Source organism: Nymphalis io, chromosome 28 (genome assembly GCF_905147045.1).
Source record: "Nymphalis io chromosome 28, ilAglIoxx1.1, whole genome shotgun sequence".
NCBI classification, from domain to species: domain Eukaryota; kingdom Metazoa; phylum Arthropoda; class Insecta; order Lepidoptera; family Nymphalidae; genus Nymphalis; species Nymphalis io.
Genome location: NC_065915.1, coordinates 5,232,678 through 5,253,580, shown reverse-complemented (window position 1 = coordinate 5,253,580; position 20,903 = coordinate 5,232,678). Strand labels below are relative to the sequence as shown.

General features: G+C 32.9%; 1 protein-coding gene across 1 annotated transcript in view; it reads right to left on the bottom strand.

Annotated features, from left to right (window-relative positions):
* LOC126779071 (uncharacterized) overlaps positions 1-17,133 on the bottom strand; it is a 50,949-nt gene extending 33,816 nt beyond the window's left edge. The window contains exon 1 of the mRNA XM_050502885.1: positions 16,369-17,133. Within this exon, the coding sequence (XP_050358842.1) occupies positions 16,369-17,065 (697 nt within the window). The 5' untranslated portion in view covers positions 17,066-17,133. The remainder of the gene's footprint in view (positions 1-16,368) is intronic.
* Between the last annotated feature and the right edge of the window lie 3,770 nt (positions 17,134-20,903).

Here is a 20,903-nt window from a genome sequence, read left to right as displayed (position 1 = left end):
CGGGCTCGTACAAAGCCCCAAGTTTATTTATTTTTTATTTATTTTAATAGTGAACCAACCTTTCATACAATATTAACTTAGTCTTATAAGTAACTTATACATGAAAGAAAGTCACAACATATTGTATACATAATACTTAAAGGCTAACTCGGTATTCATAATCTTACGGACATTCTTCGTTATTGTACCAAAAAAAACTATTAAAAACTGAAACAAGAACTATATGATAAGAAAATAAATAAAAAGGAATGAGTATATATATCTATATTAGACTACTTGAATTAAGTATATTTTAAATAGATTTGATTAGATCGGCTTTACACGTGGACGATCATCTTAAACTATTCCTAAAAAAATTATGGAAGCCCGTCTAAATAAATTAGTTGTACCCACTCAGCACATATTTTTCCACCCTACAGAAGCTCTGAGTATTTTTAGGTGAGTCAGAGTTTTAGAACTCTAAATTCCTGACCACCTCAATGTCTGGAAATGTATAGCAGCGCGTATATTTTTAAGGCATTTCCTGCCTCACACAACCACTCTGTGGAACCAGCTTTCACCGGAGACTTTTCCGATCAAATAGGACATAGCAGTCTTCAAGAAAAGAGCGTAGACAATCCTTAAATGCCGGCAACGCGCTTGCAAGCCCTCGGGACATTTTCCATCAGGTGAGCCTCCTGCTCGTTTGCCCCCTCTTACAAAACTACAGGCACAAGGGATATATATTAGGGATAACATATTAATACCCAATTTTGGGAGGGCATTGACGAAGGATTGTTAATGTTTTTTTGCAGTTACTTATTTAAAAGAGCCCTTTTGCCAGCTTGCACCTATTTTAAATAATTAAGAAAAACTTAAACAGCATCTGTAGAGCTATCCCGTAATAGTACTTTATGTACACGCAGAGATGCCCCAGTTGTAAGAACGCTTGAATCTTAACCGATGATCGTTTAAACCCGGGCAAGCACCTCTGCATTTTCATGTGCTTAATTTCTGTTCATAATTCATTTCGTGCTTTTTTATGAAGGAAAACATCGTAAGGAAACCTGCATGTGTCTAATTTCAGTGAAATTCTGCCACATGTGTATTCCACCAACCCGCATTGGACCAGCGTGGTGGACTAAGTTCCAAATCTTTTCCTCAAAAATGGAGAGGAGGCCTTCGCCCAGCAGCGGGACAATTACAGGCTGTTACTGTACTGTGACTGTAACGAATTAAATTAGCGTAAACCGTTTCTCAGTTTTAATATTTCACTGAGTGACGAAGCGAGTTCTTGCTAAATATTGTTGTTTTAAAACAGGGATACGTCAAATCTGTTATTCACAATATAATATAAATAATTATATAACGAAACATAAAATCTGTCAACAATTTGGGTTATATATAAATACTATTTGGATATTACATAATTATAGCGCAGCTGTGTGTCATTTGATCATCGTCGAAGAGCAAAAATGGCTTTCATTGATTTCCTACCAAATTATCCCCATCATTAAAGCTTTGATAGACTCATTAACATCATGGCTCTTTACCATATTATCTAAAGATAAAGCTGTACGAATTTGCCAATGGAATTCACATCGCGTAGTTACTTGCATTTGATAATGTTGACAAAGTTTTATTTTCGCTTGGACTTTTCATTTGAATTTTGGCAATCTGGCGCCTAGAGCGACTCCCTTTGCTCTACCTTAAGGCGAAGGCGTTAATTGTATACCAATAAAAGAAGATTATGAATTTTTTTTTATCGTGATGCTGCTTGGAATAAAAAATATGCACAGAAATCGAAATAATAGAAATATGTTTATTTAACATATTGGACAATCTGCTAACAATTAAATACACTGTATATCAATTTTATGATCATTTTATCATTAGTATATTTTATAGGTGGTATTACTACTGGTGGTAGAGTTCGTCTGGGTAGGTACCCCCCCACTCATCAGATATTCTACCGCAAAACAGCAGTACTTGATATTGTTGTGTTTCGGATTGAAGGGTGAGTAAGCCAATGTAATCACAGGCACAAGGGACATAACATCTTAGTTTCTAGGGTTGGTGGTGCATTAGTAATGTAAGCGATGGTTAACATTTCTTACAATGCCAATGACTATGGGCGTTGGTGACCATTTACTATAAGGTAGCCCATATGCTCGTCCGTCTTCCTATTCGACAAAAAAAGACAAAGATTAGGAAGTCGTAAACGTTTTCCGTGGGTGGTTGTTGGTGTCTTTTGAAGTAACCGGACCCCACACAGTGTTTCCTAATGGCCCATTAGAATTGTAAAGTGTTTTTTTTTAATTAATTATATTTCAAAAAATAAAGTTTTATTTAAATAAATGTAAATGATTATTATTTAGAGATGGTTAATAATTAACTCAATAAAACTATAACTTTCGCATTAATTGAGTATTAATTAAATATATAACAATATTATCATTTCAAATTGATCATTAAGTATTTTTATACATAATAACATATATTATTTACTACCTATTTATGGTTTAAATCCGAACACCAAGATTTATATAAAATAATGGTATTTGTTTGAGATATGTGTATTTTAAGAATTCATATGTTTATACACACAAATGTCTGTCCTGGGTGGGAATTGAACCCACGACCCACACTACGATGGCGTGGTTGGTAGGTACTTGCCTTTCACGCCGAAGGTTGTGAACATGTCTGTTTGTCCTGAGTCTGGGTGGAATTATCTATATAAGTATGTATTTACAAAAGAAAAGTAGTATATCAGTTGTCTGGTTTCCATAGTACAAGCTCTGCTTAGTTTAGGATCAGATGGCCGTGTGTGAATAATGTCCCAGGATATTATTATTATTAGACTGACGTGTACAGTTTATTACTGTATTTGTTGATGTTTCATCTTTCATCTGATTCATCGTCCGAATTCAATTTTTTCGAATCGGTTGAGTAGTAAAGTGATAGTGTAATAAACAAAGAAACATACTCACTTTTGAATTTATAATATTAGTTAGAAGCCGAGATGGCCTAGTGGTTCGAACGCGTGTTATCTTAAACGATGATCGTCGGTTCAAATCCGGGCAAGCACCACTGAACTTTCATGTGCTTAATTTGTGTTTATAATACAACTCGTGCTTGACGGTGAAGGAAAACATCGTGAGGAAATCTGCATGTGTCTGATTTCATTAAAATTCTGCCACATGTGTATTCTACCAACCCGCATTGAAGCAGCGTGGTGGAATAAGCTCCAAGCCTTCTCCTCAAAATGGAGATGAGGCCTTAGCCCAGCAGTAGGACATTAACAGGCTGTTACTGTTACTATATAAATAAGTATCAACCACAATTGCAGCCAAAAAGAAGGGAAATTTTCTTTTAAAGATTTTGTCACAAAACCTCCAATTCTATTGTTTATGTGTTGTCACAATCACAATAGCTTTCAAAGCAACGTGATTGTGTCTTTGTAGATCAATTTGCGTCATATGTTTACACATAAGAAATCCCATTATTAATATTGATCTGTAATACTAGTGGCGACTCAAGGGGCTTAAGATTAAAAACGCAATAGAAACAGAGCTAATAAGAGCTATATTTGCATTTTTGGCATTTGTATTTCATCAAAAATACATATGAAGAAGAGTCTCTGTTGACAAACCGTAAAATGATCTTTATTTATCAGTCAATAAGCCCTAATTTCGTCTATTAAAAGAAATGAAATTGAAAAATGTATTTTTAAAGTCCAGGAAGCGAATGAAATGTTAACATGCTCAGGAAAACTTGTATAATCGAGTTGAGAATAAAATTGCTCAACGAGTGTCAATGACACTAATGAGGGAAAGAAAAATATATACAGGAATTCGATGTGTGAAAGAGATAACCGTATGTTTGTTTGTACTGTCACATGACAACGCGCGTGACAGTGAAATTTGTTAAGAGGCAGACGTTTATTAATCGAATGAATGTTTTTTTTTATTATCGTAATTGTTACAATAAATTTTAAAAAAAGATGCTTTGGTTTGTTTTTACTCTTATTTTCTTTTTGTAAAAAATTGTTTTTTTTTTAAACAACAATTTATTTTTAATTTAATGTTTATACTACAACAAATATACTGTACGATCCAAGACATTTTAACTTAAAAAGTGATTTAAAAGGATTTTGTACAATATATACAGTTGTTAGGCAGTTGGTGAAATGGACCACCTGATGTTTAATGGTCACCACTAATAAATATAGATTAGTCAATTTTTTTGATTTGGCCGAGATGGCCTAGTGGTTAGAAAGCGTGAATCTTAACCGATGATCGTGGGTTCAAACCCCGGCAAGCATCACTGAATGTTTATGTGCTTAATTTGTATTTATAATTCATCTCGTGCTTGACGGTGAAGGAAAACATCGTAGGGAAACCTGCATGTGTCTAATTTCATTGAAATTCTGCCACATGTGTATTCCACCAATTCGCAATGGAGCAGCGTGGTGGAATAAGCTCCAAAACTTATCCTCCAAAGGGAGAGGAGGCCTTAGCTCAGCAGTGGGACATTAACAGGCTGTTACTGTTACTGTACAAATTTGGATTGGAATTGAATTGGACCTTATAATAACCATTATAAATTAGTAGAATTAGCCCCTGGTGATAAATACTCTATGTTATATTCTGTAGCCCTGATAACGTGTATGGAATATCATGATGATCAGTTGAGTAAAGATGTAAAATCGTAACAAATATATAAACAAACTCAACAACACACATAAATTAGTTAGGATATTCAATATATAAAGGCACAAGGGACATAACATCTTAGTTCCCAAGGTTGGTGGCGCATTGGAGATGTAAGCGATGGTTAACATTTCTTACAATGCTAATGTCTATGGGCGTTGGTGAAGACTTACTATCAGGTGACCCATATGCTCGTCCACCTACCAACACTATAATTTTTTTTTAAATAAAGAGCAGAAGCAAAACGCGTTCCCCTTAACACGCACAGATGTATCGCCGTAGCACTGCCCTATCGCTACGGGAAAAGATTTAATGTAATGGTATTATAAAGTTTAATACTTGCATACCGATTTACTTACCGTTATATTTACGACACGTTTAGGCTTCCCACGTTAAAACGTTAAGTTTCGGCGAGAGAAACATATATCTCATTCATTCTTACATTATAAATGCAAAAGTGAGTTTATTTGTTTGATTGTTATTACGTCTTAATTACTCAAACAATCGTGATATAATTTTGCATACGTGTTGTCAGGGGTGCAGAGGTCATTGTGATGATATTTGGTATAAAGCAAGCTTGAACCTCTAGAAAGTATATAGGCAATTTTTTTTATATCTAAAAACCCCTCCCCATATTAAAATGAAAGAAGCCAAGTATTATTTATTAATGTGTTCACCTAACGCAACGCGCGCATAAACGATAGGCTATAGCACATGCAACCTGGACGATGCTGGCATGATATTATACTGATCCCTGAACAGAGCTCCGAGCCATGAGTGCAGCACACAAAAGTAGGGCCGCGGCCTTATGTAGAAATATCAGGTAGCGTCAAATTTCGCCGAGAGGATTGTCGCAAGGATTTTTATAGGTAAAAATCCCACATAACACCCACCCGGGTGAGTCCGAGTTCCTTTCTGAAAGTTTGCCATTGAAACAAAGGATATGAATCGAGCGCGTGGGTGGGTAGGTGACAGCCCGAGCGCATAGTGCAAACCATATAACCTATAAGGTAACGTAAAAGAACGAACGAATAAATGAAAACTAATTTGTTACAAAAGATGTAAATATCTGTATGTTGCAATTAAATAACTTCATCTAGATTTCTCAAAACCAGAAAACGAACGATAATGACAGTTATAAGAAATAGCTGACATATTTATAATCTATGCAATTCGAATACTTTTTAGAATTGATTCTAAATTTAAAATATTTTTATTTTTCCACCAGTTGGAAGCAGATACCAATGTAGATATTAATAATAATAATGTCTTCCAGACCGATTTCGGCCACGGCGGCCAATTTCAAGAGATTAGCTAACTGCGCAGGAGATATTATAGTGCACAAGTGTGTGCGCAAACACAGGTGCACTTTCTATTCTCTAACCGTCATAATTCGATGGAACGGCAATCTGACACGATCGGAAACAGTTCAGGCGCAGGACCAACGGCTTTACATGCTTTCCGAGGCCCGGGAGCGTACACATTTCCAACTTCCAGACTTAGCCCAATAACTTTTTATTGGCCCGACCTGGGAATTGAACCCTGGACCTCCGAGTCTGGGGCCTTACATATACGGCTACTAGACCAACGAGGCAGTTATGTAAATGTAGATATTATAAGATAATTCGTCGAAACGTCGCTACATTAGCGAGTAATTTGCATTATTTTACATAATATGTACTATTTCCTTTATTACCATACATTGTAATTGTTAATAGCTTAAATTTAAAATATTTCTTATCAATATATAATAAAAAGTTTCCTCGATATAAAATATGATCAAATTATTTATAATTATGCGTTTATTGAAATATGCTTGGTTTCCTTTTCACACCAGATATCGCTTTAAATGACAGACTATAAAGTAATTATCTTAAAATCATTAGTATATAATGCTGTTATTATTACAAAGGATTACTTATCTTTTTTTTAATTGTCAACTAAGATCAAGATGTTGGACTATAAATCAACAGCACACTATATTAACCCTTATTTTTCTGTCAAAGTCAAATAAGTTACGTTGCAGTATAAATCTGTAATTATATTTATACCTCTCAACAAGGGATATTAGAATTACGAGCAAATTGTATGTGTTTTTGCTTGTATAAGACTTATATTTTTGTTGGGCGGGAACATGACTGACCTTATACAAACATGTCCAACCGTTACCTTCCTCTTTAACAAAAAAAAAGATAAAACCGTTATCAATAACGTTCATTAAAACGAGTTTAAAAGAAAAAAAGGTTTTATCAAGACAACAAGAAAGTTGAAGTACGGAAAAGTCAAGTTATGTCAAGAGGTCATATAGTAAATTAATACGTTCTTAATTGTAAGGTTATATAATAACCTATTGCGCATGCGCATGTTGAAATGTCACGGAATCCGTGTTGTGTAACAAACTTTTGTACTCGAAAACTGGTTGTATTCGGAAGTTTCCGGTAGGTATTGGATTTTGTAAATTTTAGCGCCATCCTAATATGTATACTTAGTATAACAGTTAAAGTTCGGTTCATGTATTGCTTTCTGGATTACATAATGTTGCCAGGTGTATATAATAATAATAAATATTTGTAGGTGTAGTGTTCTAACGTCATTGGCAGGTGCATTATATATTCTCTTTGCTATATATTCTCTAGCCCAATTACATTTTAGAATAAAACACAATACTATTAATAATTTGCACTAAATGCTTTATTTTAATCTTATAGTTATGTCTTTGTTTTAAAGGTTGTCATTTAATTTGTTCTATAATCTGTGCTATGTGATATTTGGTGTTCATGTGCAATTACGATTATAAAAATAGCTGTGCTACACACATTATTGACAAGGAAAATATTTAAAGTACCTTTTTCACTTTCAATTTAGACAAGCTTAGTACAGATAACGCTTGGAGACGTTTTTGCGTCTGTAGTAGCGTAATACACGCGTAATTTAGCCACTACTAAAACTGAAATAAACCAGTTTGCGCTGGATATCGCGTGTTTCGAATTCTCGCATAAATAGCGTTAGTGAGTATCATTCTGTTTATTATTATTTTCTTATTAATTAGTTCATCATAAAATGTATGTGGGAAGTCAAATTATACGTCATTCAAAATGTTATAATGAATATGAATGCCATATTGATTAAGAAACAAAAAATAATGCCTGAACTGCAAAGAAATAAGGAAATGTTTGTCTATATGATATTGAAAGTGGTAAATTAATTTCAGGGTAGAGAGCCTTAGTTATAAATAAGTCCGAACGAAGTATCGTTCACATAAATAATTTATCAGATGAAAGCGAGGATGAAGGTACGTAATGTCTGGAGTTGAAGAAATTAATGATTGAAAATTATGTTTAATGTGTGTAATACTAAGTATTTATAAAAATATTGTTTATTCATTAATCTGCTGACGGTGTGTTATACAAATGCAAAAACGTCTCCAAGCTGATTTGACTATTTATATATACTTGTGAGATAGTATATATATATAAATGGATGTAGGTATAATTTGTGAGTTGTGGGTTATAGTACCAGGAAACTATAACCCTATAGGAGTTATCATACGGAAGATTAAATTAAATATATAACAATCTTGAACCAATGTTTGTATATAAAAAAGTAAAACAATACAATTTCTATACTTCAAGATCGTGGGAAGAACGGTGAAAGAGCAGTTTCACTGATGGCCGAGTAAAAAACGAGATACGACTTGGGAATAAGCAATTGTGTTGCACGAAAGTGTTTGTGCGTAATTCGAATTATTTGAAGCATTGGTGACATCTTGGAAGTTGATTACATAGAGATCAAAATCTAAATCCTTAGTAATTTTGTTTGTTAAGCTTTCCCGCCTTAGCTTAGTACAGTATCAGTCTATGAATGTTCCACTGCTGAGTTAAGGCCTCTCCTCCATTTTTGAGGAGAAGGCTTAGAGCTTATTCCAAACCGCTGCTTCAATGCGGGTTGGTGGAATATAGATCTGGGAGAATGTCAGTGAAATTAGACACCAGGTATCCTCACGATGTTTTCCTTCACCATCAAGCACGAGATGAATTATAAAAACAAATTAACTAATTAGTCTTAACTCAACCAATCCATAATCAACATGCATACATAGGGTATTTAAAAACAAAAAATGTAGAGAGCGAAAAATAGTCTATATATGAATAGGCAAACACAAAACACTTCATTACCGTTTTTCTCTCTGTATATCAACAGACTCTTTTAGATACACAAAGCTACCAAACGATTAAAGTATAAAATAAGTTACATATATATACATATACATATATATCGGATATATATATATACTTCAAATATTTAATAATAATGATGATTCGTAGGCATGATTAATTTTAAATAACTTTATATAAGGTGTTATATTGTTTGTTTCCTAAAAAATTATAAATATATAAATGATTATTATCGAATTTCACCCACTGGACAAACACTTTAATAACTAACAAGGTACTGGAAGTCAAATTCAATTGAATTCAAGGTTCATTTTGCAATGCAAAATCTTTGTACTGCGGCAAACTACGACTGATTTCAGCAGGCTGTAAATATGTTAATCTGTACCCGCTTATACTAAAGCTAATATATTATACTTAAGCTTATCAGAATTTGTCTACTGGTTTTAGACTGTGACATCACTCATTAAATAAGATCTAGATATATTTTTGTATTTTTTTTTATTTTCGTTAAAAGCTGTTGTATAAGAAGACATTGTTATACAGGCTTGTAAATGAATACACAAGTGAGAAATCTAAAGCTTATTTTTTTTTCACTTGATCTAATTCTCACTCACAATAGTGGCCAGTATTTAATTATTAAAAAAAATATCTTTATCGCATTTTTATTTTTTGTATATTTATACTTAATTATAATAATGCTTGATGTCATAATTAAATAATCTTAAATTAATTAATAAAAGAGATAGAAACTCAATTAAGTTGTGTATAATTATGCAATTTATTTAAGATTTTAATCTACACGCAATAAATCAAAGACAATCTAGTTGCTACGAAATAGTTTTTATTTGTTTGTACACTTGTTTATATTTACTATTGGTAGGGCTTTGTGCAAGCTCGTTTGGGTAAATACCACCCACTCATCAGATATTCTACCGCAAAACAATAGTACTTGGTATTATTGTGTTCCGGTTTGAAGGGTGAGTGAGCCAGTATACTTACAGGGACAAGAGACATAACATCTTAGTTCCCAAGGTTGGTGGCGCATCGGCGATGTAAGCGATGGTTAAAATTTCTTACAATGCCAATGGGCTATGGTGACCACTTATCATCAAGTGGCCCATATGCTCGGTTGAGCATATGGGCCATATATTTAATAGTATAGGCAGGCGGTTGCCTGCCTATATTATTAAATATATATAGTATATTATAAAGTCTACACGTCTCGGTTCCGCACGGGTAGCATAAGGGTAGTAATTGATTTTTCTTTCTTTTTCAGGAGAGGAGTGAGTACTTTGAGTAAATTCCACTACGATGCTACAATGCGAGTTGGTGGATTGATTTTCTTAAGATTTTTTTTTAATTACGATTCGTTATACATATGAATTATTGAGCACTTGGTGGGGGGAATTTCTGTAAGCTCGTGTGAGTAGGTACTCACTCATCAAATATTCTACCGCTAAATAATAATGCTTAGTATTCTTGTTCCGGTTTGTAGAGTTGTTGAGTGATTGGTAAGCGTACAGGCACAAGGGACATAACATCTTAATTTCCAAGGTTTTAATACTTAAAACGTCGTACTGACAATTTTCTGACATAAAAACCTAATACTTTTTTCATTGTTCACAATTGGTACACAATTTGAAACCTTATAAAACCAACTAGACCTATGTAGCAGTTAAATTATATCAGATAAAAGACAAAGGAAAAACAAGCCGAGATGGCCCAGTGGTAAGAACGCGTGAATCTTAACCGATGATCGAGGGTTCAAACCCGGGCAAGCACCACTGAATTTTCATGTGTTTAATTTGTGATTATAATTCATCTTGTGCTTAACGGTGAAGGAAAATATCGTGAGGTAACCTGCATGTGTCTAATTTTACTGAAATTCTGCCACATGTGTATTCCACCAACCCGCACTGGAGCAGCGTGGTGGAATAAGCTCCAAACCTTCACCTCAAAAAGGGAGAGGAGGCCTTCAGCCCAGCAGTGGGACATTCACAGGTTGTTACGGATTACGGAAAAGACAAAGAATTTTATTCGATGAAAATTCAATTGAATTTTATATTCGTTCTCTTTCATGCAGGATATGTAAAATGTAACTCTGAATAATAAATAAATAATAAATAAATAATATGTACAAGATTAGCTTGAAAAGAACAATCAAGATACTCTGTAATTTATACGGATTATAATGAACTGCTGTGTTATTGAGATTTGAACGAAGATATTTTATAAACATCTGAATTAACACCAAAAGGAGGGTAATTCTATCGTTACGTCACGGTTACATCAGCTGTTTTTGACAAGGAAAGCATTGCATAATATTAAATCTAGAAAGTACGGCTATTTAAAATTAAATCTTATTACTCATTAAAAGAATACATTTTGGATAAAGAACAATAATTGTGAACACTAACCTCAGTGTAAATTTGTTTTGTTTTAAAAAAGCAACAACTTAACGATTATCTTACCATTAATGTTATTTGTAATTTAATGTCAATATTAAAAAAAAAAAAACAAATAAATGAATTTAAATTTGATTTAATTTTTTTTAAAATAAATATGACATATTACTTAAGCAACGCTGTCCTCTTTTAGTGAATATCAAATCAATGATGACAGAAAGAGACAGATACGAGTGTAGTGTTACGAGTATAATAAGGACGTATCGGATTAAAGCGCATCGATTTTAATTATTGTGTTTTATTAACATATGTATTTACGTTATTGAATTGTTTGAAATAAGTAACTACAAGCCTCTTGCTTTTATTCGGTAGAATTTACATTTCGAAACGGTTTTTGTATTACTCGAATTAGTCTATAATATCTACTAATACTAATATTATAAACGCGAAAGTTGCTGTCTGTCTGTGCGTTACCTGTTCACGTCTAAGCCACTGAACCGATTTTGATGAAATTTGGTATGAAGCAAACTTGAAACCTAAGGAAGGACATAGGCTACTTTGTACTTAACATTCAGCCCCTAAGACGCGTGTGAAGCCGAAAACGAATGTTTAATATAATCTTGTAAAATTGTGATTCAAAAGTACTTCACTACTTGAATAAAGGATGTATTGATTGATTTGATACGTGCATAATATATATATGTATATATATGTCAAATTAATCCTTTATTCAAGTAGTGTATATATATATAAGTCGAGATGGCCCAGTGGTAAGAACGCGTGAATCTTAACCGATGAACGTGGGTTCAAACCCGGGCAAGCACCTCTGAATTTTTATGTGCTTAATTTCTGTTATAATTCATCTCGTGCTTTTCGGTGAAGGAAAACATCGTGAGGAAACCTGCATGTGTCTAATTTCATCGAAATTCTGCCACATGTGTATTCCACCAAGCGTGGTGGAATAAGCTCCAAACCTTCTCCTCAAAAAGGGAGAGGAAGCCTTAGCCCAGCAGTGGGACATTTACAGGCTGTTACTGTTACTGTTATATATATATATTAATTTTAAATAATGATAATCATATCCTGGGACATTATTCACACACGGCCACCTGATCCCAAATTAAGCAGAGCTTGTATTATGGAAATCAGACAACTGACATACCACATATACTACTTTTCTTTTGTAAATACATATATATATATTACACCCAGACTCAGGTCAAACAGACATGTTCATGCACACAAATGTCTATCCTGGGTGGGAATCGAACCCACAACCTTCGGCGTGAGAGGCAAGTATCTACCAACCACGCCAACCGGCTCGTCAATGATATTTACTAACACATTACAATTATAGGCTAACTCATGTCAGGTTGAGTCAAATCTAGTTTTGTTCACTCCAGTTTAACAAACAGTGTCAGTTTTGATTACACAATAGTGAAACATTGAGTAATCTAGGAAGTATGTTTACCCCATCCCTGATAATTTTATTAGTTTACTTGGTGAAAGGGCTTTCTGTCAGCCAATTTGAGTAGGTAACTTATCATTTTTTTTATATGCGTCGAGATGGCAAATGACTCTACTCCACCTGATGGTAAGTGGTAGTAGAGTCCAAACGCGACGACGGCCAGTACAGTCGGGAAGAATGCCTACTAGCCGTCCCCGCCTTGCCGGCCCGCAAGATGCCTCTTCACGTTTATTAATATATATTATATTCAATATATATAATATATATATATATATAATATTCCTGTGTTGTCTAGCGAGTTTAATTACCGGTTCTATAGACATACCGTCTTAATTTCCAAGGTGGTTTGTTGTTACTATATTGTAGATGTATGTTTTTATTTTTTATTTTAATAATTAATGAATGTAGATTATAAAAAAAAATATTATGAAACTTCATTTCCTTTATGTTAGAATGAACACACGCATTTATTGTATATCAAGCGAGCATCGAATAGAAAAAGCCTCTTTACAACGGGAAAACAATTCGCGACAGTAAAAATTATTTTGATTATCATTTAGTGCACGCGATAATAATCCTTGTTAATACGTAATATGGTTTCCTTTCGTTTGTACAAAATAAACTCTCATTTTTCATACTTGCGTGACAAAATGTAGCGTGTAGTCAAATGAAGGGAACGGCTGCGATTTTAATTACCGTATTGGTTGTTTGGAAATAAGGTCGAAATTCGTTTGGCAAGTGTTATACGCGAAATGTGTCAGTGTTTACAATCTGTTTTAAAAATGACGAAGTATCAAAGTGATATAGAACGTACATAAATAATTTCGGTTAATTCATAAAGATTTTTATGAACACTTTCATTTTCTAGTTATCTATTTACAAACACAGTTGTGTAATGTTCAAATCTACAATGTGCGGTTATCTTAAAAGGTTATTAATGGGATCGTTATTTTTTTTATAGGTTCTTTATAGTGTAAATATTAAAATTTTCATTTTATTTTTATTTTATTTTAAAACGTCAGAGATGTATGTTGTTTGTATGATATAGTAATTTGTGTGTATGTGACTTGATATGTTGATAAAATTAAATACTATGCAAATATTGGTAATAAAGAATTTATCTTCGAAGTATAAAATAAATATAGAAATGGGAAAATTTCCACTCAGTTTTAAATGTAGACGCGTTTATAATTCCATAATTTTTTAACTATTGTATTATTTAAATAAAATTATTTTCATACAAAATCATTATACGCAAACTTTCTTTCAAACGAAAGATTACTACGACGCATCAATTTCCCGCGAAAAAGGAAACCGCCATATTGATTTAGCTGTCATTTTCAATTGTCAAAACGTTATCGACTGTGGGAACATGTTCTCACGGTAAAAGTTAGATCGGTAATAGGTAAAAGTATTAAACAATCATTGGATTGTCAAGAAATACTATTAAATTTATAAACGCATTTTCTTATTTTCTAACCGGCAACGATATATAATTTGTTATCACTTCCTACCGAATAGACGATTTTTTTTAATTAATACAATTAGAAATTGTAAAAGTCTATTAGAATTAAACTTCTTACTAAACAATAAATGTATTTAATACCAAATACATCGAAATGGGACTTTGGAGTAAGTATAAGCCCAACACAATATACAGTCGAATTAAGAACCTCTAGCATAATAAGCATGCTTACTCAACTACACTAAAGTTAAGCGTGGCAAGGAATCCTAATTCTTATAAATATATGATTAAAGAACGTTTTTGTGTAGAACAGACTTTATAGATGAATAAGCACTTTCGGAATAGAACGATTATTTCCAGATGTAGGAAAAAACTCGCTGATATTATCTCAAGTGAGAATTCCTTGGTCTTAAAGTGAATATTAATTCACTGACAGAATCCCAATTATCATCCCACAAAACTGATGATATTGTGACGATTTGTTTGTAGGGTCAACATTTAAGAGAAAGCTAGGATACCTATACCTTCCACCAACCCGCATTGGAGCAGCGTGGTGGAATAAGCTCCAAACCTTCTCCTCAAATAGGAAGAGGAGGCCTTAGCCCAGCTGTGGGACATTCACAGGCTGTTACTTACTTACTTACTAGGATACCTATAACTGCGTTGTTAAAAAAACGCGGGAATTTATAACCACCATTTTGTTAGTGAACGGAAATTAATTATTGGCGTGACTTGTGATTTGTTGAATGTGTTATTTTTAAGAGTCATTGAGTGAGTTATTTACTTATATTTGTATGATTTGGTGTTCTATTTTTAATAAGACCAATTCGAGGTTTTTATGAAATCAGCTTAACTTCTGGACGCTAAATATGTCATAAATATTTATATGCACTTTTTATATTTTGAAAATCGAACGGATGCTTTTTTAACACTATGTTATATGGATTAAAATACATACCAGTGTTTCATTAGTACCATGAGTGTTTTGATTGTTTTATCAAACGAATTTAAACCAGGACTAAATATTATGTTTTTATCTTTTTCTCATACACGGAGTTAAAAAAAGATAGAAAGCATTATAGTTCTCTTACTTTTAAATATCCTGTAAAATAGAATAACCTACTTTTGTTGAACGGTGAATAATTTTTAATGATTTCTATTCGTGTATTGCATATTAGTGTTTCATAGATATATTGCGATATTGTTTTAATAGTTATTTTTATAGTCTTACAAATTAGAAGTAGGCCGAAATTAATTGTCATTTGTAACGAATATTTTCAACATATACTTTATAAAAAATTGAAATGACTGACATACCACGCACAGTCTAAGCCCTTAACAAACATGATGAAATTTAACAGAGAATTTTCTTATGGAAAGTACGTGAGCTCTAAGGTATTATGTCATAGGTGGATGAAATTATCTGAACCTTAGATATGTATGATCATATTGCTCTTCGGTCGTCGTGAGAACTATACGAAACATTGACAAGCTTATCTGAAAGGAAAAAACTAATGGAGAATAACCTTTTCACTCGTCATTACATCACTCAGACAACTTCTATATCTGATTAAAATCGAGTGATTTTATGCCTCTATTATACATCTGATATCAGAGGAGATCAGAGATCTGTGCTATCAGGAGAGTATGCGAGCCCGTGGCGTCATCCAATGATGGACAAGCTGCTGCTGGCCTTTAGTGGGTATTCTGGTATTCTAGGTATCCATTGAGTCCTATTACCTTCATGGAGGAACGCTTAAAGTTTTCAAGAAAAAACAAGTACTAAACATAGCCAATGTACTTTTTTGTAAAATGTTTTTCATTTTGTAATTTGTATATTCATCACTTATATAGTTGTATTTTTTTAATATTCGTAATTAAAATATTGTATCGCTTATATTTAAATGTAGTTTTTAAGTAAAAGTTTAGTTTTAAATCCGTTATACTTAACGCAATATTGCCTTAAGGTAATTTATATTAGTCATAATATTTGTACGAAGCTCTCACAACGTTTGGTGTGTTGCTATTGCGGAAGGCAAATAGTGACGTACGTACTATACTTTCTTGTTGAGAACGATCCGTTCTCTTTCACGCTAACTCCTCGAAAGCAGCTTAATATTCGTCTAAACCACAAGCGATCCCATAATAAAATTACACAACTCACCTCTCTCCGAGAAAGCGTCGGTACCACTACTTATGTCTTGCAAGCCCTGGTCCTCAGTACCAATTTCATTGCCGAAATTTTGATCACGAAACACAACATTGTCGTTGAAATTCGATCCGCCGCTGTGGGAATTTGTTTGCACCGAATTACCGCTACCACTGTCTGGGGAATAAGGGAACACTACCCGAGGACTTCGCGCCTTCCAGCCCACGTTGGGAACGTTCGGCACGTTGGGTCCATAGAAACCGGTCCTTGGAGGAGCGAAGGGAATTTGGTAAGGATCGAAGCCGAAACTGGGAGCGTATGGTCTACTGAATCTACCTTGATAATATTTCGGATATGCGAACGGCCGGAGACGAGGCAAATCGTAATATCTCTCGTTACCAGATGGATATTCCTCTTTGAATGGTTCCTCAGTCTTTTCTGGGGATGTGAACTCGTAATCTGATGTATCGTCAAATTTGATTTTCGAACGCGTCTTCTCTGTCAAGTCTATCTCCCCTCGTCCCAATGGTTGTTCGTTCTCGTCGTCGTCTAAGAACATTACTCTCGATTTGAATTTGCGTCTGTAATTTCGGGGTATGAACATAGGGATGGTTATTGGTTTCTGGTATATGCTTAGCGCCCGACTCGGCTCGGCGACTACGAAAGACGCGGCCGCTAGCATAATCACTTTCCATCTGTTTTCGCTTAACATGTTGACGCGGTCACTGCTCCCAGGATTTCACTTTCATTTTACTTTTTACGCGAATTGTGTTTATCTGTTTGTGGGTTGAACGTTATTTTTTGTGTAAGTGTATTGTGTTTTTATTCGATTTTCATTTTTTTTTTAATTTTTGGTGGAAGCGCGTGTTGTTCGGACGGGAGTCGAACGCGGACTGGGTGCGATCTCGGCCCCCACTGAGAGGCGACTGGGGTTATGTAAAAGTGTGTGTTCTGACGTGAGCGGTTTATGTAATCGTGATAGCGTTGCTCGGCGACCGTGTTTTGGGAGTGACGTCACGCTGGGATAGAATTGAGTGTTGGATAACTAGGATAGCTTAATATACTTCTATAAGTGATTATCGTGGAGGTTAATTATATCTTTTATTCAATTAGTTATATTTTTATCAACATAATATTGTATATAATAAATTAAATCCATTTTTAAATCAAAAAATTATGATAAATCAAAGTAAAATTTCTGAATAAAAAATCTTTTGAAAATAATTTTACAATTGTAATAATTGCAACTTTTCTAATGGTCACAATGATCGCTAGAAGTTAATGTATAAAACGCAAACGCTTATTATATATTCACTATTGAATTTGTAGACTAATTGATTCTCGGAAAGTTGGAAACATATTAATTAATTAACTTGAATGTAAAAATAGTTAACTGATGTTTGTAACAATTATTTCCTAGCGTTAGATGGCTTTCCAAAAACCTCGAAAGTGTAGTTTTTTTACTAACATATTTTTCACTCTTAAATTATGCAAAGATACAATTTAACATAAAAACTATTTCTAATTTCGACATATAACTATCGTATTCAACAAACCTCTTTTTGGCAATTGTACATACAAATATATGAAGTAACTATTATATGTATGTGTAGGATTATCTTTTAATATCAAAATGTTAAGAATTTTATTTATCAAAATTTTCTACTTTTACAAATTAAATTAAAAACACAGCTACAAATGTAGCTTTCATATTATTTATTAAACTACTTATTGCCCTTGTTTCTTGTCGAATAATATAGTCGAAGTTTCTTCGTTATTTACTAAAAGTTAAGACCGTGTTAAATTTGGTGGTAGGACTTTGAGCAAGTTCGTTTAGGTAGATCACATATGCTATCGATAAACAGCAATAATTGGTATTGTTGTGTTCTGGTTGGAAGGGCGAGCGCGTCAGTGTAACATCAGGTACAAGGGACGTGAATCTTTGTTCTTAAGGTTGGTCGCCAATTGGAGATATAAGGGATGATTATTATATCTTTCGGCACCAATGTCTATGAGCAGTGATGACCACTTACCTTCAAGTGGTCCATTTGCCCGTCTGCCATAAAAATCGTCTTCACTATGTTATGCTTATTTTATCTATTGATTATGTCATGAGAAATGAGTTATTAGTTATTTATATAACATTATCAAATCAAATGTAATGCTTTGTCAATTTGTAATTCGTATTCAAATTAATTCGTCTCCGAATTATAATTAAGGTTAACTGTAGCGTTTATTATTTGTTTTATATTAAATATATATAATATAATAAATTGTCTATACAGGTTTTTTATGTCAATAGATTAATATACGATTTTTTTTATTGTGTTTCTGAATAAATGGCCTTGATATTGTCATCACCCAAATCTGTTAAGTTATCAATCAATATCAAGGAAGTATCACTAATTTTATGATCCTTAAATTTGATCTGAGAAAATGATGTGTACTTGTAGTATTTGTATGAGCACAATACTGCTTAATGTAGTAACTTATAACTTAATAAATACCTTAAAAGTGTTCTGCGTTAAATTTGATGGTTTCTTGAATTTTGTTTTTTTTTTTGTTTTGTATAACGCTTTAGGCTCGTCGAAATAAATAAAAAAAAAATTAAAACATAAATTATATATGAAAGCGAGATTAAGTTGACACAAAAATTATTATTTTTTTCCTTTTTTAATTTCACATCAGTGATATTCTTTACAGGCGCCATCTGTTGTGAATATCATTAAGAGATCTTCAACAAAGCCTATCTAACTAGCTACACTTGGAAAGCTGTAACAGTGATGTTTGAAATGTATAAGAGATGGCGCTGTATGATACAAATTATTGTTAGTTGAAAAGATTTCAACGGGCGCGAACCTTCACGTTGAATTCGTATTAAGATATTTCATATGTAAGTTCAGTTTTTCTAAATCGATGTCTCGAATTTGAGTTTTATTTTTATTTATAGTTTGAATAGTTTTAGAATGTAGTATAATATTTCATATTCAATATAAATATTTATTGAAATAGAATGCAGATTTTATGGATTTAAATTACATAGAAGACAAGAAACAGCTCTCTAAAAATACAATTTTATATATTATAATAAATAAAATAATATATTAATGCATGTCAAGATGTGGGTCAATATATAAATATAAATTGTACGTAACACATATTTTCTGTGAAAATGTTAATTATGCTAATGATTATTGTAATTTAAAAACATAATTACGGGAATATAACACTGATGAGATTTTTTTAAATTTAAATATGTTTTATCATAGAAATAGATAAATATATTATTATAATAGTTTATTTTATTGCTCGAAAAAAAAAGAAATAAAAAATATATTAATAGAGCGATCTCTATCGGATAAATAAGTTGTTTAATTGAAGCACGTCGGAGTTGACGGATTAGACGAAGACTATAATTAAAAAAAAATACGTACGCTCTACCATTCTAAAGCTGTTGGAGTTTTTATAAGTTATGGTAGAATAAAGAACGTCACGTACATACATGAATCTTGAAAACATTTATTGAACACTTATCACTTATGAGCAGTCGTGTAATAAATAAATATAAATACAAGGGATAATACAAAAACTTTTTTTATCTATACTATTATTATAAACGCGAACGTAAATATAAATCTGTTATGCTTAACGGCTAACAACGAAAGTGATTTTGAAGAAATTGATTATAAAGCAAGCTTGAAACCTGAAAGGACATTTCGACATAAAATATACAGGTATACAACCGAATATTTGCCCAAACTTCCTAACGTGGGCGCGGGTGAGAACTCGTTATAACTAATATTATGGTTATAGAAATATATATAACTAAAAATACTATTCATTAAAGTTTTAGGTAAATTCATCTAAACAAAAGTTTTTTGGCTGTGTGTATGTTGGTTATATATATAGTATATTTTTTTAGTTAAAACTCTTTCTCAGATAAAAAAAACCTTTGACTAAAGACATAAGTTAATTTTGTTTTATTTCTGTCAGTGTTGCCTGAACTTTGAGTATTATTATACATTAGTGTGTGTTAAAGTTGTATACCTTTTACATGCAAATGGTACACCCTTAGTCAAATGACACACTTACTGAAACAAAACTAACTTATTCTAACCAATGTTTTTAATCAAAGTAATTTTGACACAGTAATATATCAATATAACAGTGGCCTTTTTTTATATTATAAATGGGTAAAATCCCACTGCTGGACAAAATAATCTTCACTTTTTATGGGCAAGAATGTAGTGATTAGTCGTAGTAGCAGTATTTTAGATACTATATGTAACTTTTCTAAAACACACACACAGTAAGTTGGAAGGTTTTGAGCCTTGTCCGGATTTGAACAAATAACCATAGCTTAAAACTTACGTTCCCATTCACTGGGTTACCTTGCCAACGGATATAGCTTCAAAAGTAACTTAATTTATGAGCAGCTTCATAATACTTCCCACGAAAGCTTACATATGAACAAAAACGAGCTTTGTTAAGTCGAGCTACTGGCGCCATGTTATATAAGAAAATGGCGCCCGAAAGTGTGTCGTCAAAGT